The sequence below is a fragment of the Sphaerodactylus townsendi genome, linkage group LG04 (assembly GCF_021028975.2).
Source record: "Sphaerodactylus townsendi isolate TG3544 linkage group LG04, MPM_Stown_v2.3, whole genome shotgun sequence".
Taxonomy (NCBI): domain Eukaryota; kingdom Metazoa; phylum Chordata; class Lepidosauria; order Squamata; family Sphaerodactylidae; genus Sphaerodactylus; species Sphaerodactylus townsendi.
This window is the reverse complement of record NC_059428.1, coordinates 7,990,960-8,014,248: the sequence shown is the minus strand read 5'-3', so window position 1 is coordinate 8,014,248 and position 23,289 is coordinate 7,990,960. Positions and strand designations below refer to the sequence as shown.

The window sequence follows — 23,289 nt, the reverse complement described above, 5'->3', positions numbered from 1 at the left end:
TCCTCTGTGCAGTAGTGATCACCCTTTGGGAGCGCTTCTTCCTATCTGCCACTGTGCAACTGGAGAACCATACACAGATGCAGTAGGTTAAGACATACTCTATAGCACAGCCAAAAGGACACCAGGAGTTTTCCATTCAGTTGTAGTTTCCTTAACAGTCTCAGATAGTACAGTCTTTGCTGGGCCTTCTTAACCGCTGCAGTCTGGTACTCTGTAGGCCAAGTCCTCTCAATCATGACTTCCAGAAATTTAAAACTAGCCACCCGCTTCTAATTTGATCTCCATTTATAGTCGTGGCGGGCTGAATTTCTGAACTATTCCTTCTATAGTCCACTATAAGCTCCTTTGTCTTGTTGGTATTAAGAACCAGGTTATTTTCCCTGCACCATGAGAGCAGTCGGTCCACCTTACTCCGATAGGCAGACTCATCCCCTCCAGAGATGAGCCCCACCACCGTTGTGTCATCGGCAAATTTGATAATGGTGTTACTATGATAGACAGGAGTACAATCATATGTATAAAGGGTGAACAATAAAGGACTCAACACACAGCCCTGTGGCGTTCCCATATTTAGAGTAAGAACTGAGGAAACCTGATAACCCTCTGAGGACGTCCAGACAAGAAGTCCCTAATCCACAAACAGATTGAATGTGAGAGTCCAAGATCCACAAGTTTTGTCACCAGTCTTTGTGGTAAGATTGTATTAAACGCGGAACTAAAGCAGTGCTCTGACGAGGAAGAGCGGGGATGGTTGGGGGTGGAAACAGGAGCAGGATAATGACCAGACTTGGGGGGGGGGGCACTTTAAGAGACTTCTCAAGAAAGTAGATACCATCTATCAGCTCAAAGACCCAGAGGGCCCCCCCCCCCCGACCTCTGCATCCTGGATAGTGGCAAGGTTGAGTATGACTAGAGGCCCTCTTCTAGGTGGCCCCTGTCTGGATTCAGGTGGTATGGGGGGGGGGGGGTCTGAAACAGGGTCTCAAAGGATGACCACAGAGGTCTGGTGGGTTCATAAGGGAGCAGGTGGTTCTTCAGATCCCAAACTAGGGTTTTGAAGATCAAGATCAGCACTTTGGAATTGTGCTCAGAAACAAACTGGGAGCCAGCGTAGGTGGGCCTAGACTGGAGTGAACAACAGCCAATCAGAACGCAGGACACCAGGCATGCTCACTTATGCTTGCAATGTAAATACAGAAGTCCTGGTCTCACGCGAAAGAGTATTTCCTCCTGGTCTTCACTGGATTCCTTAAAAAAAACAACCCGGCAGCCATGCGAAGGAAGGAACAGGAAAATAAAATATAAACTAAATAAATACTTGTGCTGTCCAGATTTGTGAAACTGGAATGTGGGAAGCCGGCCAGATGAGAAAACTTGGCAGACAAAGAGAGACAAATGCCGAGCTCTTTAGCCAAAAGGTTTAGCCAAAAATAATCAAAGTAGTATAGGATGTGAGAGAAAAGGGGATTTTTGTTATGTATCTTGGCCATCCTGAGTCTGGGTTAGGGCAGGAACGGTGGGATATGAAACAAAATAAAAATTAAAAATACCTGGTTTGACAGTAGTTCATGTGAAAAGGCTCTCAAGAACCTGTAAAAAAACCCATAAAAATCAAGGGATCTTGCTTAAGGGTACCAAATGGTCACAGCTGATCACAAGATGTGTTCCCCTCGCTAGGCTGTCTCCGCTTTTAAATGGGAAAATTAGCTATTGAGAGACACGTCCAGTTCCAAAGTGCTGGACAATCTCCACAAGTGACCGCATGTCGATATTATGCAACCAAGGAGGAAGGCTCAGTGGAAGGGGCATCTGTTTTGCATACAGAGGGTTCAACCACCAGCATTTCCACTCAAAAGGGTTACTGTCACAAGCCCAGACTTGCTCAGGGAAAGGAATCAGTGCTTTAGAAGCCGAATTACCGTGTACTGATGACAAGCACAAGAAAGCTGATGCCTACATTGTCTGAACTGAATACAAGGCAACACGCAGAAGATTTTTATTTATTTATCATATTTATATACCGCCCTCCCCCAAAGGCTCAGGGTGGTGTCCATGAGTCATAAAACAATTTAAAACATATAATCTATATATATATAAAAAGCTAACAGTGTTTTTGTTGATGACAGTATACCTCGGTAACTGCTGGGCCAATTCCTCTGAAAATTTCCAGCCACTGTAGTCAACCAGGCGAGAGTGTTTTTAGATGTTCACATATCTGAAATTTCACACCTGGCCCAGGTAAAACGGCTTTTTCCTGGCGCTCCCTGGTGAAGGACATGCAGCTGCCTGAGTGTAACTGTCACCCTTAGAGTGTTCGTGCTGCTTAGAATGTTCACTCAGACAGCCAGATATGAGCAGTGGAAACAGTACATAGGCAGTAACTCGAGTGGACGTGAAACACATACACACACATACACACACAAGGGAGAGGGAAGGGAGGGGGGAGAAGAAGAAGAAGAAGAAGAGTTTGGATTTATATCCCCCCTTTCTCTCCTGTAGGAGACTCAAAGGGGCTTGCAAAGTAGATATATGTGTGGGAGTGCACAGGCTAATCTGAATTCCCCAGATAAGCCTCCACAACTCAAGCTGCAGAGCTGGGAATCAAACCTGGTTCCTCCAGATCAGAGTGCACCTGCTCTTAGCCACTATGCCACTGCTGCTCCCAAAAGGCTATGCTGGGGATCTTTAGACCTGCATGGACATCTGTGTGGGTTGCGGACAATTGCCACAGCAATGCGTGGCCGGGCCCCGCTAGTAATACATAAAATACTAAAACTTGCAGATGGCTTCAACCCCTCTCTCCCCCCTTTGTGTACCCATGGAGGTCAGATGTTCTTTATGGCGAAGTTGAGATTATCCCGGCTGGCCAAATATACCCCAGCAGAGACACGTCCGACCCTTTCCTTCTCCCAAGCCGAGCACACACACACATACTCATGCATTCCTAGCGGGAATCCAGTCACATGCATACATTCCTCAGATATTGATAACAACCAAGGAGAGGGGGTTTCACTCAACCTCCCATGCAGCTGCAAGCAAACTTTCCACAAGCAAACTTTCCCAGGCCATTCGAGCAGGAAGCTCTCAGTAGCTAGGAATATGGCAGGACCCAGGCTAAGAAATTAGAGGGTCGTGACAATTACGTGGCTGATGCTGTGAGAGACCCTGGGGAGCTGCCACCAGAGTACCTAATAGTGACCTGGGTACACCAGTGGTCTGAATCCAGCAATTTCCAGGGTCTGTGTGTTTGCTTCTTCCTATTACTAGGTCCAGAAAAGATAAATCTGATACAGTCCCAGACAGTTCCTATGTTAAAGTACATATGCATGATAGATCGCTCTCCTCCCGTGGCTTTCATATTCCTCAGGAGACATCCATAACTAAATGTAGCTCTTCCTGAACTGAATTTGGGAAATTTTGCGTACCGAGAGTCAAGTATAATTAGTCCAATTGTAAACAAGACTCTGGAAGCCAATTGGACTAATTATACTTGACTCTCAGCATCTTGTTTCGAAGGAGATTAGAACATTAAGAGAACTTGTCTTGGATTGAGATGTGCTTCTCTTCTGAGTTCGATGGTAATTTATATAAAATAGGTGATTATTGTTTTTATTGCGCTGTGACACTTTATGATAAATTTCCTAAATATTTATTGGTTGTCTTCTTGTATGCATCAGGGGGTGGATTGTATTCGTATTTCATTTGTGCTTGCCACTCCCGGGTATGGTGTTTTCTTTTTTTAAATTCTACATAGTAACTGGGCCCTGCCAGGCAGACAGTTATATATTTATTTATTAGGATTTAATAGGCCGCACCTCCCCTTCCGGGCTCGGGGCGACTCACAACATACATTTGAAAACAGAGCCAACTGGCATCAAAACATTCCAACCATTTACTAATTACCAATTTTCCAAGATGGCAAAAAAATAAATAAACATCCAATCCTTTGGGGGTTATCACTGATTAATTCGATGGAAATGGGAGAGGGCGGTCAGAGGGAGCCATGGTCGTCTCAACCATATTCCTTATAGCATATCTTGTTGGGGCAAGCAAATAAATCACGCTCACCCCTTTCTGTCGGAATAGTACCAGAACAGGGGCACAGAGCCAAATATCTTGAACTATTAACTGAACCCCAGCAGAGATGGATTATTACAAAGGCCAGGATGCAATACTTCTTCCATCGGGCCATCACAAAGGGTCGCTACCTATCTGTCCCTCTCCAGGATCGGGTCTGTCCACACTGTAAAAACCAAGTGGAGACTCTTGCTCACATTATACTTGACTGTCCGAGATATGTGGGCATTAGGAATTTCTCTCCTGGGCTGGTCTTAGACAAATCTGAAAGAGACTCTGACAACTCTGTTGTGGAGATTTTGTTAAATAATACAGAAAAAGTAGCAAAATTTCTTTTGCAAGTGACAGAACTTTCTAAGTAACGTCCAATGCTAGATACAGTTTATCAGTCTGTGTTTTGAATGTACTTTTGATTTGTACTTCAGAAATGTCTGTAACGCTCTGGAGCCTATTTTAATATGCCTAATAAAGGTTGTTGTATTGTATTGTAACTGTATACCTGGTGGAACAGGTCTGACAGGCTGCAACAGATCCACTCAGGTCTTGGTTTCACTAGGCGGAGCGTCTGACCAGACTGGGGCAGGATCCTGGCTGAGGTTGGCCTAACTTCTGTAGGGACCACCTGTAAATTACTGGTCAAAGACCAAAGCCCTCTTATGGCATAAGAGCTGCCCCCACTCTCCTGGAATAAGGAACGTGGTAAGAACTCTGTCCCTGATGGTCTTGGTTTTGACCCCATACACAATGGGGTTCAAAGTGGGCGGGACCAGAAGGTAGAGTATGGCCACCATGATATGGACATGGTGGGGAACATCATGGCCAAACCAGTGCGTGAGGAACGTAAAGAGAGCAGGAATGTAGAAGGAGAGGATGACGCAGATGTGGGAGGCGCAGGTCCCAAAGGCCTTGACCCGTGCCTCGCTGGAGGGGAGCATCAACACAGCCTTGAGGATCATGGCATAGGATGTGGCGATGATGAAGACGTCCCGAGAAGCCAACGGCGACAAAAGCCGCGAAGAGGCCGTGGCCTTGCGTGTTGGACTCGGGACATCCCCATAAGCCAGCTTCACCACCGCCATGTGTTCACGGTAAGTGCAGGCGTAAGTAATGAAGCCGGTGGCCACAGAAAGGCAGGCCAGCAGGCCAGGAAGCAGAAGGGGCTGACGAGGATCACGCCATGCGCAGCAGGATGAAGGCAGCTAACCTCCACAATCACCCGGCAAGGGAGAGGGGCGGCCAGAAGTGCCGGAGGGGAAGCAAATGGCCGCGTAAGCGGTCCAGAGCCATGGCCATCAGCACGCCAGTGACTCGACGGACGAGAAAGCGTGGATGAAGAACATCTGGGCCAGGGCAGATGTGGAAGCCAATGGCCTCCGGAGCCCAGCCACAGAAGACAGCCAAAGGGCATTTTTTGGAGCGCGGTGGAGGTGGCCAGGAGCAAGTCGGTGATGGCCAGCATGGCCAGGAAGAGGTACATGGGCTCATGCAGGCCGGGCTCCACCTTGATGATGTAGAGAAGGGTGCAATTTCCCAGCGTCGCAGCAACGTACATGACGCACAACTGGGAGGACTCGGCGATCCAGCCCTGCACCCGCTCTAGCCCTGGGATGCCCCCCAGCAGAAAGGAGGAGGGGTGCGAGGGGGTCCAGCTGGCATTCAGAGGGGGCATCCCGGCTCTGGCATCAGGGGGTCTGGAAAGGGAGGGCAGGCACAGGCTGGCCGGGAGGGGCCGTAGCAGCTCAGTGGTGCAGCTTCGCACGCAGGAGGCCCCAGCCTCAATCCCCAGCAGCGCCTCCAGTGGAAAGGACCAGTTGGTGGGTGGGGTGGAAGAACTCAGCCGGAGCCCCCGGAGAGTGGGGGACACCGAGGGTCTCGTTCAGTGCCAGGGGGCTTCATGGACCAAGGGGCTGAAACTGAATCCACAGAGTTTCCAGCTAAGCACCAAGAAGAACTTCCAGACAGTCGGAGCAGCTCCTCAGTCGAACAGGCTGCCCCGGGATGGGGGGGGCTCTCCTTCCTGGGAGGTTTGGGGGCAGAGGCTGAAGAGCCCCCAGGCAGCAATGCTGATGCTGCGAACCTTGACAGGTAAGGAGAGGAGGGGCAGGAAGGGATGAGTATGCGCTTGACCCTTTCTCACCTGCCCAGGGGGATGCTGATCACCTTTTTGGGGGGCAGGAAGGGGTTTTTCCCTGGGCCAGCGTTTCCCAAAATCCTAATAGCTGAGGTGCACTGCGCTGCGCACACCCCTGAACTAAAAAAACTGTGTTTGCCTTCAAAAAAATCGCACTTGCTGTGTGTAAAGTGTTCCTTCAGTCCCCTGGAGGTGAATACTTGCTCCTTTAGGCTTGGACCGATCTTTTCAGCAAGCCTCTTAACTGGAAGGCAGGAAGGGAGCCATGCAGACACAAACGTTTTCTCAGGAATAGTAATTCTGCTGAGATTCTGCAGCAGGAGGGAATAAATCATAGCCAGTGCAAAGAAGCTGCCAGAGCAGTGATCCATACAGAGATACACTGGACAGACTCCTTAACAGATTTGGGCTCAGAGCTCCTAGAAGTTGTTGGGTTTATTTCTAATGGCACAATAGTATGGCCCAGCATAGAGTTTGGGAATGGCTGGCCTAGCTGGCCCTGGAGGTCCCTTCCAACTCTATGGTTCTATCAGTGTTTTGGGGATGGGGGATGGCTCCATAGAAGAACCTCTGCTTGCCATGCAAAAGGTCCCAGGTTCCGTCCCCGGGATCTCTAATTAAAAGGACCCCCCTCCCCCCGAGTAGATGACACTGACCTTTATGGACCAAGGGTCTCATTCAGTCCAACGCAACCTGCTGTGTCCGCGTGGCCAGATGTCTTCCCAGCGCAATGCTCCTACGCCATTTCCAGACAGGGGGCTGACTTCACTGAGAGAGGAAAGATCCGTGATGCCTTCGAAAGAGCACACATTGGCCAGGATCCTTTGCTCTGTTTTGTCGCACTCTCTCTCAGGCAGGGCAGGTGAGAGCAGGGGGCTAAATTCTCAGGTGGACGAGTACTGGGCAGATGGTGGCAGTGAGAATACCGCTGGTCATATGAGCCATGACAAAATTCACAAGTGCCCCGGTTCCCAATCCAACTCACACACTCTAACTATGGAAAGACGCTCAAGTTGGATCTGGGGTGGGCGGGCATCATGGGAGTCTTTGCCTGGGGACTTGTCATGGCTCTCCATTCCAGGGGCGACGTCCCACCACAATCTCTCTCTCATACACTGAAATCTTCAGAACATTTTCTTGGAAGTGAGTCCCATCGAATATACCAACATAGGACCTGCCTCTTAATTGCACAATTTACAGGCATATAAACCTACGAAAGGTACCAGGCTGGCAACAGCTCTTCAGAGAGTCAGGCAGAGAAGGGTCCCCCTCGGCTCCAAAGGCCCCTCTCTTCAGCGGAGGGTCCTCCAAGGTCTGGATCACGACTTGCTGCAAGCCGAGAAGATCCCAACTGCTCCTCCCCTTCCAGTGGTTCGATTCTCAACAGAAGCTGCCAAATCACCACTAGGGATATGATCAGTGCCCAAAGCCAAAGGCACACTTACCTCCCCTCCTACCTAACCCTAACCCTAACCCTGCAAGCCCTTGAGTTGTGGGGTACTGGTTAAGAACAGCGGACTCTGATCTGGAGAACCAGGTTTGATATCAGTGGATTTTAATCTGGAGAACCGGGTTTGTTTCCCCGTTCCTCCACATGAAGCATGCCGGGTGACCAGTCAGTTTTCTCAGAACTCTCTCTGCCCCACTTAGCTCACAAGGTGCCTGTTGTGGGGAGGGGAAGGTGATTGTAAGCCCCTTAGAGATTAACTATGGCTGAGACAAGCAGGGTATGAGTCCAAACTCCTCCTCTTCTTCTACTGTACAAAATGGCCTCCCTACATGCAATCCGGTTTACCTTGGTTCCCCCCATCCACTGTGCGGTGAGCACTGCCAGAGTGCCGAAGTAGACTTCTGTTCTCTTCCCACGTGACTCCCCCTATCTAGATGCACCAGAGCATTTATGTGTCCATATGAATCCCATGGAAAGACTTAGATCTGGCCCTCTGGGAGCTCCGTTGCAGGAATCCTGCTAATTGTGTTTGTCACAGATGGCTCCTTGGGGAAGATCTTGGCAGCCAAATGCGTTCAAGGAGTAATAAATGTGAATTTGCTTCCTCTGATGTTGAGGCAAACTCCAGGGGCTGCCAGCAATCTGTGTGTCAGGGGGATTGTATCTGGGTCATTGAGATGCATTCCCAACTCCATGTAATTGTTACAAGATCTGTGTAACCAGCCTGCTATCTGTTACCACTGCCATTCTGGGGCATTCTTTCCTTGATCTTTACTTTATGGCTTCACGTGCTGAGCAGATAACCAGGATCCTAATAATTACCGTCCAGTCAGCCTGGAACATGAAAATTGAAGGGTATAACCAGAGGCGTATTTGGGGAAACTGGAGCCTGGGGACAAAACGTGAGTTTGGTGCCCACCCCCCACTCCCGTATGGGTGGCCACCCTCCCCCACCATGACCAAACAATGATTTTTTTTGCACCAGCTCACAAAACAGCTCCCACCCCCAGCAAAACATACATGGCTCTCTCCCCACCAACTCTCTTTCCTAATTTTGTCCTCACACCAACCCTATGGGGTAGGTTGTTAGCCTGAGAAACAGATCCAAGTCAGGGCAAGTGGGTATTAAGCATGTAAATCTCTCACAAATCACCCCCAGCAAAACATTTACCAAACAAATGTCAGCATCATCTCTCACAAAACACTTTCAGTGGAATCCACCCCCAAACAGCATCACTTTCAATGGTGTTTAAACAAGGGAGTCCAGATTCTCCTTTTAAATCCACCTTAAAGGGGAATCTGGGGTCCCCAGTTAAAACAACATTGAAAGTGATGCTGTTTTGGGGTGGATTATCCCCCACCCTGAAATAGCATTACTTTCAATGTTTAAACTGGGGACCTCACATTCTCACTTTAAGTCCATGCCAAAGTGGGCGGATTTAAAAGGAGAATCTGAGGAGATTTGGAGGGTGCCTGCTGTCAGGGGTGCAATTGTTAAGCTAGAAGCACCCAAATTTTAGGGTATCCTTAGGAGAGTCTCCTGATGATACCACACAGGTTTGGCGAAGTTTGGTTCAGGGGGTCCAAAGTTATGGACCCTCAAAGGTGTAGCCCCATCTCTTATTAGCTCCCATTGGAAACAATGGGGGATAGGGGCACCCATTTTGGGAGTCCATAACTTTGAACCCCCTGAACCAAACCTCACCTAACTTGGGTGGTATCATCAAGAGAGTCTCCTGAAAAATCCCTGAAATTTTGGTGCTGGTAGCCTAAAAACTGTGCCCCCTGCAGACAAAAAACTGAAAAAACACTAAAAAATACAAAAACAGACACAAATGAACCTTAATTTTTTGTGCCCTCCACTGGGGGTGCCCCATGTCCCCTAGGCAAATACGCCACTGCACCCAAATGTCAAGATATTGGCAGACTTCAACTACCCTCCTATTCACTGGGTAAACACGTGTTCCAGTCACGCCACAGAGGTTTGTGGACATTGTAAGTGAATGTTCAGAGGAGCAGTTGGTCATGAGTCAACAAGAAGTGTAGCAACTCCTGGCTTGGCTCACCATCTCCAGGTTCTCCCAGAATCACAACTGATCTCCACACTGTTGAGACCACTTCCCCTGGAAGAAAATGGGCATGGAGAGTGGAATCTGTGGATCTCCCTGGTGAGCTCCCAACCCTAATCCCGTCTCCCCTAGGCTCTGCACCCAAATCTCCAGGAATCTCCCAAACCAAAGTTGGCAATCCTATTAGATGTTGCTGGAAAGAGTGACCACAATGATTCTCACATCAGTATTCCTCGCATCATAAAGTTACCTCCCCCATCCCCACCAAACTTTGAAACAATCACTTTGGATTTCAAAAGAAGCTATTTTGCCGAGAGGAGGAGGAAGAGGAGGAGGAGGAGGAGGAGGAGGAGGAGGAGTTTGGATTTATATTCCCCCTTTCTCAAAGGGGCTGACAATCTCCTTGCCCTTCCCCCCTCACAACAAACACCCTGTGAGGTAGGTGAGGCTGACAGAGCTCCGGAAAGCTGTGACTAGCCCAAGGTCACCCAGCTGGCGTGTGTGGGAGTGTACAGAAGGGACTCATCAGAAAGAAGTTACGAGGGAGCACCAGATTCCTCCAGGATGCCTTGAAACTATGTAAAATTATGCTAATTGAGGCCCAGCTAAAACCCATCCCTCCAATCGGGAAAGGTACCTGCAACTTTGAACAGATCCTTGCATGTTGAACAACTCTGGGCGCCTTTGACTTTGATTTTAAATTTTGTACTAACCGCTGTTTTTAAAAAGGGGATTTAGTAACCTAAATGTACTGAAATTTAATTGTTTAGTATTGATTGTGTTTAGTTGTATTATGATTTAATTTTGTTGTACACCGCCCAGAGCCCTTCGGGGATAGGGCGGTATATAAAACTAAACAAAAAACAAAAAACAAACAAACTCACATCAGGGGACACACGAAAGGCAAAAACACTTGTTTCCAAAGTGGAAGGATTGAGGTAGAACAGAAAGGAGGCGCAGAGGGTCTGGCAAAGCAAATGCTAGCTTTTATAAGGTGAGCAAATCTGAGGAGCAGGCTCTTAAAAACGTGGAGGGAAACCACAGGTAGGGGCAGAAAACCAGCCAGGAAGGCAGTTAGGTCTTTGGAAGACAAAGGAATGAGAGGATTGCTGAATGAAGATGGGCCCTGACCTGGATAGCCCCGGGCAAGATCTCAAAAGCTGGGCAGGGTTGGCCCTGGTTAGGATTTGGATGGGCATGAACCCGAGGCACTCAATGGCAAACCATCTCTGAATGTCTCTTGCCTTGAACGTCTCTTGCCCTATAGCCGTGGTGGCGAACCTTTGGCACTCCAGATGTTATGGACTACAATTCCCATCAGCCCCTGCCAGCATGGCCAGCAACACCAACAACATTAATATAGCATTTCATAACAACAAAGACATGATAATTACATAACAATGGCATAACATTTCATAATAAGATAACAATAATACAATAGCAACGACAGTATAATATAACAATATCCTAACTACAATTCCCCAGCAATTTAAACCCACAATAAACCTTATTACATAACAATTTAACATATAGCATCACCAACGAAAGAACCTCTTATTTAACCTGACATAGCATAAAATTTGAAAAATAGATGGCGACTTCCTAATAAGAAACAACCTCAACAGAACGAGCTAAACAGCAACAGTCCTACCTACACTACCAAAACCAATGTAGTGAATACATATTAACCTAACACTAATTCTCATTTCACTAACTAAACTCTACCTTTGACACCCTACAAAATCTAAGAACCCTAATTCAACTACATCTACTTCAAAATAATGAAAAATAATGTCCAGGTCCACAACGTTATGTGTAGTGAGTTCCAGCGTTCTTACAGGGCCGCCGCCATGTTCTTAATTGGCATGCCCTGCTCCTCAATAGGGGACTCTCTGATGGTTTTTGAGCGAAAGACTCTCGAAAGTTTGTTCTGGGGGCTCTGCCACCGCCCCCCTCACCGGCACACACCAGGCTCTGTCAGTAGGAGCTGCTACGTCGCAAAGGGGTCCCTGCCACTGACCCCCCTCTCCGTCCAAGCGTCCTCTGGGAATACTGTGATCACAAAAACTCAGCATGGGTTTCTGAAAAACAAGTCATGCCAGATCAATCTTATCTCATTTTTTGATAAAGTGACGAGCTTGGTAGACCAAGGGAATGCGGTGGATGTAGAATACCTGGATTTTAGTAAAGTTTTTGACAAGGTGCCCCATAATATTCTCACAAGGTGGAGGAAAAGAGGATTCCACCTAAACATTAGGAAGAACTTCATGACCATCAGGGCTGTTCGACAGTGGAATTCACTGCCTCACAGAGTAGTGGAGTCTCCTTCTCTGGAGGTTTTTAAACAGAGGCTGGATGAGCATATGTCGGGAGTGCTTTGATTGTGTGTTCCTGCATTGCAGGGGGTTGGACTTGATGGCCCTGGTGGTCTCTTCCAACTCTATGATTCTATGAAAGCTTTTTCCGCATTCCAACTACTTATATGGTTTCTCCCCAGTGTGGATACGTTGATGACTAGTAAGCAGTGAACTCCAAGCAAAGCTCTTTCCACATTCCAGGCACTTATGTGGTTTCTCCCCAGTGTGGATACGTTGATGGCTAGTAAGCTGCAAACTCCAAGCAAAGCTCTTTCCACATTCCAGGCACTTATATGGTTTCTCACCAGTTTGGATACATTGATGGACAACAACGTCTGAACTATGAGTAAAGCTCTTTCCACATTCCAGGCACTTATATGGTTTCTCCCCAGTGTGAATTCGTCCATGATAAACTAGATTATCACTCTGAGCAAAGGTCTTTCCACATTCCAAGCACTTATATGGTTTCTCCCCAGTGTGGATACGTTGATGGATAATAAGCTGTGATCTCTGACAGAAACTCTTTTCGCACTGCAAGCATTTATGTGGTTTCTCCCCTGTGTGGATACGTTGATGGACAAGTAGCCTGTCACTCCGTGTAAAACTTTTTCCACATTCCAGGCACTTATATTGTTTTTTCCCAGTGTGGATGCATTGATGGATAATAAGCTGTGAAATCTGACAAAAACTCTTTTTGCACTGCAAGCATTTATATTGTTCCTCCCCTGTGTGGATACGTTGATGGACAACTAGCCTGTCACTCCGTGTAAAACTCTTTCCACATTCTAGGCACTTATATGGTTTCTCTCCAGTGTGGATACGTTCATGATCAGCTAGATTGTCACTCCGTGTAAAGTTCTTTCCACATTCTAGGCACTTATATGGTTTCTCTCCAGTGTGGATACGTTGATGAGCAGCTAGATTGTCACTACTTGTAAAACTCTTTCCACATTCCAGGCACGTATTTGTTTTCTCCCCTGTGTGGATGCGTTGATGGATAATAAGCTGTGAACTCTGACAAAAACTCTTTCCGCACTGCAAGCATTTATGTAGTTTCTCGCCAGTGTGGATACGTTGATGGCTAGTAAGCTGTGAACTCTGAGCAAAGCTCTTGCCATATTCCAGGCATTTTTGGGTTTCCCCTGTTCTGAGTTGTTGATGGCCAGTAAGGTTTCCTTTCTGAACTAAGTTCCTTCTATGCTCCAAGCGTTCGTGAGGTTTCTCCCCTGTGTTAACTCTTTGGTGTGGATCAACCACCTGGGATTCAGCAACCCAAGAACCAGAACGTTCATTCCCACTCTTCTGTTGGGTTTCAGTATTTCGTTTCTGCTGCTTTTCATCGTACAGGAGGTGATGCAGTTCTCCCATGGTCTTGTTCTGGAGACCATCCTGCTCTGGAATAAAGAGAAAAGACTGGTAAGACTTTCAAGTAAAAGCAGAATCAAGTAAAGAAATCCATTAACAGGAATCACTTGAAGGGGAGACAAATCCTGCCCCTGTGTTAAATCTGTTGATGGTGATCCCCTAATGGGCAGTTCCATCAGACAGACAGTTACTCAGTAGAACCTCCATGTCTAGAGGAAGTCTCTCTTTGAAGAGAGATGTTTTGGATCTGCTCTTCTTCTTGTGAACCTTCCTGGGACTCTAGTTGACTACTATAAGAGACAGGATGTTGGACTAGAGGGACTTCTGTCCAGTCTGTTCCTTTATTTGAACACAGAATTTACTGCACTCACTTGATAACAGTACATGAGAAAGGGATCTGGGAGTCTTAGTGGACCACAAACTGAACATCTATCAGCACTGTGATACGGCAGCCAAGAATGCCAACGTACTTCAGATTTGCATCAACAGTAGTGTGTCCAAATCAAGGGATGTAATAGTACCTCCCTATTCTTCATTGGTCAGACCTCCCATGGAATATTGTGTCCAGTTAAGAACACAAGAACATAAGAACTAGCCTGCTGGATCAGACAAGAGTCCATCTAGTCCAGCATTCTGCTACTCGCAGTGGCCCACCAGGTGCCTTTGGGAGCTCACGTGCAGGATGTGAAAGCAATGGCCTTCTGGTGCTGCTGCTGCTCCTGAGCACCTGGTCTGCTAAGGCATTTGCAATCTGAGATCAAGGAGGATCAAGATTGGTAGCCATAGATTGACTTCTCCTCCATAAATCTGTCCAAGCCCTTTTTAAAGCTATCCAGGTTAGTGGCCATCACCACCTCCTGTGGCAGCATATTCCAAACACCAATCACACGTTGCGTGAAGAAGTGTTTCCTTTTATTAGTCCTAATTCTTCCCCCCAGCATTTTCAATGAATGCCCCCTGGTTCTAGTAATCAACAGTAGAGTGTCCTGGGCACCACAATTCAAGAAGGTTCTGGGCACCACAATTCAAGAAGGATATTGACAAGCTGGAACGGGTCCAGAGGAGGGCAAACAAGGACCAACTGAGACCGATCCAGCTCAGCTTCCGAGATCTAACCAGATCGGGCTAACTTGGGCCATCCCGGCTTCCTAGAAGGAGTGACTTCTGCTCTCAGTGTGTGTCGATCAAGGGAAAGGAGAGCCTTACCCAGAGAGGCCACATTCTGACAATTGTCCTCCATGACCTCCCTGTGAAGCCTTCTTTGGTCCGGATCCAGCAGAGCCCACTCCTCCTCGGAGAACTGAACACGCACCTCCTCAAAGGTCACCAGGCCCTGAGAGCAGAGAGACAATGGGAAAACCTCTCCATATTCACAGATAACGGAAGAATTCTTGATGTTCAGGACTCAAACCTCCATCAGACATTTTTCTTTTCTCTCTGGGGAGCAGGATGGATAGCAGCCAGGGGAAAGAGGCACAGAGAGGCCCTTCCTGGCCTAGAGAGGGTGGGGGGAGCACCCTGTAAGCAGTCAGAACCCTTCCTCCACTCAGGCACGCGGGCCAAAGATTGGCACAAGAGCAAGGCCCTGCTCCCCACAAAATGCGAGTCCCTCAGGGAGTTTTGGGATCTGACTTCTGTGCCAAGTTTGGGCAGGAGGGCTGCTGGCCGCTGAGCTTTTCCACTGGCCCTGTGGGGTGCCTGGCTGGACGATGGGGCTGGCTGACTCACACTGCGTCACCCTAAGTTGATTTTGTCAGCAGACTGAGCAGACCGTCCCTGATCCTATCTGCACACATCTCATCAAACCATCAATCAAACAATCAGTATTCAAGTATTCAGGCACTCTCTCGAACCCCAGAAAATCAATTCTTTGGTTTTCCTGTCAGCTTGCCTCAAGCCACCTCAAGGACCCCTGTGGGGTATTAATACTGGTCATTTGGCCATCCAGGTGTGTGTGTGTGCGTGTGGGTGTGGGGTATGTGTGTGTGTTCTGGATTGATGCATGCATTTCCACCTGGATGTGGGGTTCTCTTTCTGGTGCTGGGAACGTTGGACGTTGACCTCTTTAGCGCTGCCTTCCTGGGACGTCCCTTGGAGGCTGGTAACTGCCACCCATCCCTGAAACCCTATTCAACTGTCACCCTTTTCTCTGGGCCAGCTCCTCTGCGCTTCACAGGCGTGGTGTGCTCATTGCGTGAGACACATTTGCTGCCCTTATTTCACAATTCTTTAATGAAACTCATTTCAACTGCACAACAGCCTGATCATTTAAGAGGTCTCACCAGGGACAGCTCCTGATATACGTCAGTAATCAATCCTCGCTACCCTCCCTCGCTTTCTGCCTCCAGCTAATTCCTCCAACTAAAACAGAGACCGCCTACTTAGGGTAACGAACCAGGGGCCCGATCCACAGTTCTGCACTTACCCAATCAGGCTGCACGGGAGCCGCTTTGCCAGGAAGGGATGGCAAAGGATCGATTGCAGGTTTTAGGGCACCACCTAGAAGGATAAAAGGGTAATTAGGTGGCATTTTATGTTTTCCTGGGACTTTGTATTTCAGGTCCACCGGGGGACACAAGATTCTCCCTGTCTTGGCAAATGGGCTCAACTATCCTTATTCTGGATCATTTTTTGCTTCCACACTTTTGACAAATCCAGTCTGGACAGTACTGCTATCAGGATGTTTGTCCAGAATTCACAGAACTCGGAAGAACTCTGAAACTCAAGGAACCGGCAAGCTATTCTGAACCCACCGGCAGAACCGCAGGTACTAAATCCCGTAATGGTGGGCAAGGACAGAACAGATAGGGAAAGGCGGCATTGCTATTGGTGAAGGGCCAAAAGTTACCATCTTGACATTTAAAGATGCCATTTTGGAATCATCTTTACAGCATTTGCGTGCTTTCATTTGGATTTTCCCCCAGTCTAAAGTCCCAGCCCAAACGCATTATTTTGTCTTAATATAAATGTTTGTTGTTAAATATGAATTTAACAACATCTTGTAATCCTCTGCCTGCCTGATGCTATATTTTCCAACCTGCTTCCTAATTGACTAAAGAGCGGTTAAATAATCTATGTATTCTACATTTATTCCGTTAGAAAGGTGCAGCATAAACAAAAATGTTATAGGTATTCTTAATAATAAATACATAATAATTTTTATTGATAGTGATCATTACAGAATGTCGTATTGATAAGATTGGGAAGTCCAGTGATGACATACTGCCAAATATGAGTATTTTTAATCTTGACATAGAAGTATTGGAAGTTTCTACAGCATCAGGTCTCTGGGAAGCTTATGATTTTGTTACTCTTATGTTGGCCCAAGGCACTATGTTTTGCAATTTTTGCACTATGGCCACAGTTTTTTGACATTACTTGTCATCGCTTGAGTTTGGAGGCTGCCTTGTCCTCGACTCCCTTCCTGTGTCCGTCCAATGGCCTGGCAGTGATCCAAATTTGGTTCTAAGTTTTGACTTCCCAAATGAAACTTCTGAACTGAGAAGGGGGGAGTGGAGAATCGTTGTCACACGGGACCAGTGGGCATCAGAGCACCCCCACTACTCCCAAGGAGGCCGCCCAGAAAGAGCGTCACCCCTGTCAATCTTACCAAGAAAAGCTGCTCCATGGAAAGGCCCCTGCGCGGTCTCCTCCTGCACCTGAAACAGAAGCGGAGATCCAAGAAAGGGGAGGCCGGTGAGAAAAGGGAGAAGAAACAGGGGTGGGGGTGGGGGTCAGCCATGTGGCTTCCAAGGGTACCCTGAATCGCATGCTGTGCCTCCCACTCCCAAGACTACACAGAGGAAACCCCCTCACCTGCCGGTCCTGATCCCTGTCCTGTGCCTGGCTCAAGAGGAAGCCTTCCGCCAGGGCCACCGCCTGGGAGCTGCTCTCCGGCCCGCATTCCCTGACCCAGCTCTGCATCTCCGGGGGCAGGACGGCCAGGAAGCGCTCCAGCACCACCAGGTCCAGCATCTCCTTCCTGCTGCGCCTCTCTGGCTCCAGCCACTGGCAGCAAAGGCGGTGGAGTCGGCTGCACACCTCTCGGGGCCCCTCCGCCTCCCGGTAGGAGAAGTGCCGGAAGTGCTGGCCACGTGCATCTGGAGGGAGGACGCCCTGGTCTCCCGGGCTCTCCTGCATCCTCCCTTCCCACAGTTCCCTTCTGCTCCCAGCCTTGGGGACATCCGGGCCTCCTCTGGATCCGGGGGCAGTCGGGTCTGGCTCTCCCCTCATCCTCCTGTCCTCTGCAAAGAGCCTTCCACCGGCACCTGTCACCTCACACCTGGCCCAGAGTCACCTGTGAAGGCCCGTGTCAGGTCTGTCACCTCCTGCAAAGCCAAGAGTGACGGGTGTGGAGTTAGAGGCCGCCCGTGTGTGAGTCTGGATGCACCTGCAGGGAATAGAAGGAGGTTAAAGGATCTGGCATCCAGGGGACTCTGAAGGGCCCCAAGTGTCTGCCGGCCCCCGTGTCCTTCCAGGAGCTGCGCAGGAGAGGAATCTCAGCAGGGCACAAGTCGGGGGGGGGGGAAGGGGGGGCTGCTGGAGACCTTTGCGGGGCAGCTTTTGGCTCGGGGGTCGGTCCTTCGAATGCGCCCTTTGCCTTGCTGCTCTCCTGGCAAACCCCTCCTCCAGCCTCCCTCTTTCCGTGCTCTGCCTGCCCGGGAGGCTCATTCAGAGCTTTTCAATTGGGGGGTCTTTTGATCCAGCTGGGCTTTTCCAGCCCCCCCTCCTCCTCCCCCTCCTCCCCAGAGGAGCCCCCCCACGATGGCCCCAGGAGGAGAGGCTGACCGGAGCCCCGGAGGCCAAGAGCGGGGGGGGGGGTCAGGGTGCTCAAGGGGAGGGGAAGAGGGCGGGCCCCGCAGGCGACCCCCACCCTCCCTCCCTCCCTCCCTCTTCCAAGCAGTGGGGGCCCCTTGGACCAGACAGGTGTTCTTACCTGGGCTGCTCACCTGCGCCTCGGCCGGCCGCTCTAGCCGCACCGCCCGGCCGCCGCTCCTCGTTCGAGGCCCCTCTAGGAAACCGGACTCCTCCCCCTTCAGCCTTCCTCGGACTTCCTCCCTCCTCCTCCTCTGCGGAGGCTGCCTCCGTTTCTTCCAGCCTCAGGCAAGGCGCTGGCCCCCCCTGCAAAGGGAGGCAGCAGGACTCGAACCCGCTTCTCCTCCCGGCTGACTGAGTCTGCGAGGAGGGCCCCGAGCCCGGCAAGGGCAGCAGCGGGGGAGGCAGCCACGAGGGGCGCGGGGCGTGTCGGGAAAAGACCTTCCTCTTCCTCCTCTTCCTCCCCCCCCCCCGAGGACCTCCTGGCCGGGCTCACTGGCTTGAGCCACGCATTCTCCCAGCATGGGCTCTGCCGAGAGGAGAGCCGGGCTCTGGGAGGGGGAGGCGGGGGGAGGCGGGGGAGGAGGTGAGTGCCCCCCAGGGGTGCACGGGGAGGGTCGCCCTGCGCTGCCCTGGCTGCCCACCGGCCCTCTTGTGCCCCTGGGACCCGGGAGCGGACCCTGGAAGCGGGCTTCTCCGGCCAGGGGGCCAGGCATGAGCGGGGGGGGTGTTTCCTTCATCTCCCCCCCCCCCAAGAGGTTGAGCACGAAGCCCCTCTGGTGGGCAGGATACTCCGAGGAGGGTCTTCGGCCAGCTGCGCTGCTCCCTGTTCGGCGGGGGTGGGTGGGCAGGAAAGTCTGCAGGAGACAGGAGGAGGAGGGAGAAATGAATGTTTTATTCCAACCAAAGAGGAGTCAATCACAAAGGAGAAGAACTTGGATTTACTTGGATTTCCAAAAGGCTTTTGACAAAGTTCCTCACCAGAGACTGTTGAGAAAACTCAGCAATGAAGGAATAAGAGGGGAAGTCCTCCTATGGATTAAAAACTGGTTGAGGAACAGGAAACAAAGAGTGGGTGTAAATGGGAAGTTCTCACAATGGAGAGATGTGGGGAGTGGTGTCCCCCAAGGATCCGTTTTGGGACCAGTGCTCTTTAACCTATTCATAAATGACCTGGAAGTAGGGGTGGGTAGCGTGGTGGCCAAGTTTGCAGATGATACCAAATTATGTAGCGTGGTGAGAACCACAAAGGATTGCGAAGAGCTCCAAGCGAACCTTGATAAATTAGGTGAGTGGGCTCAGAAATGGCAAATGCAGTTCAATGTAGCAAAATGTAAAGTGATGCACATAGGGGCCAAAAATCCAAACTTCACATACACGCTACAATAAAAAGCTATCAAGGTCTCAGACCAGGAAAGGGGATTAATGCCTCTTAGTTGATACAGTTCCATGGGAATGTCACCAACTCAATGTACGGCAGCCAGAAAAAGGCAAACTCTATGCTGGGGATCATTAGGAAAAGAATTGGGATAATAAAACTGTAAGGGATTGTCATAAGTTCTTATATAAAGCAGCAGTGCGACCGCACTTGGGAGTACCAGGTTCAGTCTCTGGTCACGCCACATCTCAAAAAAAATGGACATTGAAGAGATAGAAAAAGTGCAGAGAAGGGCAACAAGGACACAGGGTGCAGAGAAGGGCACCCAGGATGATTGAAGGATTACAGCATCTTCCATGAGGGAGGGGAGGCTGCCGCGTTAGGGACTCTTTAGTTTGGAGAGGAGGATCGCCTGAGGGGGGATAGGATTGAAGTCCATAAAATTATGCATGGGGTAGAAAATGTGGACAGAGAGAAACTTTTCTCTCTTTCTCACAATAGTAGAACCAGGGGGCATCCATTGAAAATGCTGGGGGAAGAATTAGGACTAATCAAAGGAAACACTTCTTCACGCAACGTGTGATTGGTGTTTGGAATATGCTGCCACAGGAGGTGGTGATGGCCACTCACCTGGATAGCTTTAAAAGGGGCTTGGACAGATTTATGGAGTCGATTTATGGCTACCAATCTTGATCCTCTTTGATCTGAGGATCAATGCAGACCAGGTGCTCGGGAGCAGCAGCAGCAGCAGCAGAAGGCCCTTGCTTTCACATCCTGCATGTGAGCTCCCAAAGGCACCTGGTGGGCCACTGCGAGTAGCAGAGTGCTGGACTAGATGGACTCTGGTTTGATCCAACAGGCTAGTTCTTATGTTCAAAAAGGCAGAAGTACACAACACCTTCTTTGCCTCAGTCTTTTCCCAAAAAGGAAACAGTGCTCAGCCAGGGGAAAATGAAACAGAAGATACAGTAGGAAAAATTCAGCACAGAATAAATAAAGAGGTAGTGCAGGAACACCTGGCTACTTTAAATGAATTCAAATCTCCAGGGCCTGATGAACTACATCTCAGGGTATTAAAAGAACTTGCAGAAGTAATCTCAGAACCACTTGCTATAATCATTGAGAACTCCTAGAGAACAGGAGAAGTCCCAGTGGACTGGAGGAGGGCTAATGCTATCCTCATCTTCAAAAAGGGGAAAAAGGAGGACCCTAATAATTACCGTCCAGCAGGGACGTAGGTATAGATTTTTTTATGGGGGGGTTCAGGAGGTGGGGCCATGCCCCCGCCCTCACCTAGGGGCGGTTCCACACCCCAAGCCACGCCCCTGGCCTCAGTGCTTATAAAAGCAGCGATGCCAGGAACAGCAGACTCCCCCGCCCTGCCCTCCCCTGCCCCCCACCAGCTGGGCTGGCAGCTGGCAGTCCCTTCTGCCCTCCCCTCTGAGCAGAGGCATAGCTAGGGAAAATGGAGCTGGTTGCAAAATCTGAGTTTGTGCCCCTCCCACCTAATGGTCAGCCGCTGTGATGCTGGAATCCACCCCCAAACAGCATCACCTTCAATGGTGTTTAAACCAGGGAGTCCAAATTCTCCTTTTAAACCCACCTTAAAGGGAGAATCTGAGGTCCCTAGTTTATCCCCCACCCTCAAACGGCATCACTTTCAATATTTAAACTGGGCACCTCACATTCTCCCTTTAAATCCATGCCAAAGGGGGTGGATTTAAAAGAAGAATCTGGGGAAATTTTGGGGGTGCCTGCTGTCAGGGGTGCAATTGTTAAGCTAGCAGCACCAACATTTCAGAGTATCTTTAGGAGGCTCCCCTGATGATACAACCCAGGTTTGGTGAAGTTTGGTTCAGGGGGACCAAAGTTATGGACCCTCAAATGTGTAGCCTCATCTCCTATTAGCTCCCATTGGAAACAATGGGGAATGGGGCACCCCTTTTGGGAGCCCATAACTTTGGACCCCATGGACCAAACTTCACAAAACCTGGGTGGTATCAGAAGGAGAGTCTCCTGAAGATACCCTGAAGTTTTGGTGTTTCTAGCCTAGAAATTGCGCCTCCTGCAGGCCAAAAATGGAAATAACACTGGAAAAAATTAAAAAAACACAAACGAGGGTGGAGCTTTGGACATGTAATGGAGGAGTTTCAACCCGAGAAAACCCTTCCCCTTTACCTACGTCCTTGCTGTCCAGTCAGCCTGACATCAATACCAGGGAAGATTCTGGAACAGATCATTAGACAGGCGGTCTTCCAGCACTTAGAAGGGAATTCTGTGATCACAAAAAGTCAGCATGGGTTTCTGAAACACAAGTCATGCCAGACCAATCTTATCTCTTTTTTTGATAAAGTGACTAGCTTGGTACATGAATGCTTTGGACGTAGCATACCTTGATTTTTAGTGAGGCCTTTGACAAAGTGCCCCGTGATATTCTGTCAAGTAAGCTAGTGAAATGTGGACTAGACAGTCCTACTATTAAATGGATTTATAATTGGTTCACGGACTGAATTCAAAGAGTCCTCATCAATGGCTAATTTTCATCCTGGAGAGAAGTGACTAGTGGGGTGCCACAGGGTTCTGTCCTGGGCCTAGTGCTATTCAATATTTTTTATCAAGGACTTTGATAATGGAATAGAGGACATGTTAATCAAATGGCGTGTGGCCATTCCTCGCCTCTGCGTAGCAGCCCCGGTTTTCTTTTCTGGTCTCCCATCCAAATACTAACTAGGGCTGATGTTGCTAAGCTTTTGGTAGCTAATAAGATGGAGGTAGCCAGGGCCTCCAAGTCAAGGCAAGCAATAAGCAGAAGTAGTTTGCCATCCCCTGCTTCTGTGTAGTGAGTGGTTTGCCATCGCCTGCCTCCTTTGGACATTTTTTAAAGAATCCTTCTTGGTTTTGTTGTCTGTCCAGTGGACTTGTTAATGTAATTTTTAAATTTTCTCAGCATACCAAAAACGTATACACTTTCACACTACTATTACATCAATACAAACAGAAATGTGAAATACCGAAGAAAAATACTAATAATAATAAGAAAAAAACATACCCTATACAATAATTAGTTTCAACCAAGAGAATTAACTATACACTATAAATAATCCAAATAATGCCTTCCTGCTATCTCATGGTTGAATTCTAATCTATTTATGCATCTATTTAAAATGGAACAATTTATCAATTACACAGAATGTCATTACAAACATTCTGTGGGACTGCCTCTCCCCTTGTTGCCCGTCAAGATCCCTCCACTCATTTGAGGAAAATCTGCTGGCGGACTCTGGCCCAAAAGATATCCGACTGGCCACCACGAGGGCCTTTACGGCCCTGGCCTCCATCTGGTGGAACAGCCCCCCCCCCCCTCCGTGAAATCAGGGCCTCGCGGGACTTAAATTGTTTCCGCAGAGCCTGTAAAATGGAGCTGTTCCACCAGTCTTTTACATCTGGCCAGCTGGGTATGAACTGAATTACTTTCGTTGTTCAGTGGCCTCCCAGGGACGCATAAGAGGCCGGGTTGTTACCATCTACTGTTAATGTTTTTATGCTGTTTATGCTTTCGTGACCGTTGTGCTTTTGTACTTTTATTGTTGTTGTTCACCATCCTGAGCCCTGCGGGGAAGGGCGGGTTATAAATCGAAAAATATTTT

The 23,289-nt window shown here is 49.0% G+C and overlaps 1 protein-coding gene and 1 pseudogene across 5 annotated transcripts in view; both read right to left on the bottom strand.

Moving 5' to 3' along the window:
• Positions 1–18,511, bottom strand: part of LOC125430585 (zinc finger protein 420-like) — a 43,554-nt gene extending 25,043 nt beyond the window's left edge. Inside the window, exons 1-3 of one of the 5 annotated variants that reach the window (XM_048492578.1) lie at positions 18,386–18,511; positions 17,266–17,839; positions 17,060–17,108 (exon numbers count right to left, since the gene is read on the bottom strand). In XM_048492578.1, the coding sequence (XP_048348535.1) occupies positions 17,060–17,108; positions 17,266–17,682 (466 nt within the window). In that variant the 5' untranslated portion in view covers positions 17,683–17,839; positions 18,386–18,511. Of the gene's footprint in view, positions 1–17,059; positions 17,109–17,265; positions 17,840–17,996; positions 18,012–18,385 lie in introns of those variants that run through there. The other 4 variants (XM_048492581.1, XM_048492579.1, XM_048492580.1 and 1 more) reach the window with 4 other exon arrangements.
• On the bottom strand, positions 4,707–5,746 carry LOC125430689 (annotated as a pseudogene).
• Positions 18,512–23,289: the final 4,778 nt, after the last annotated feature.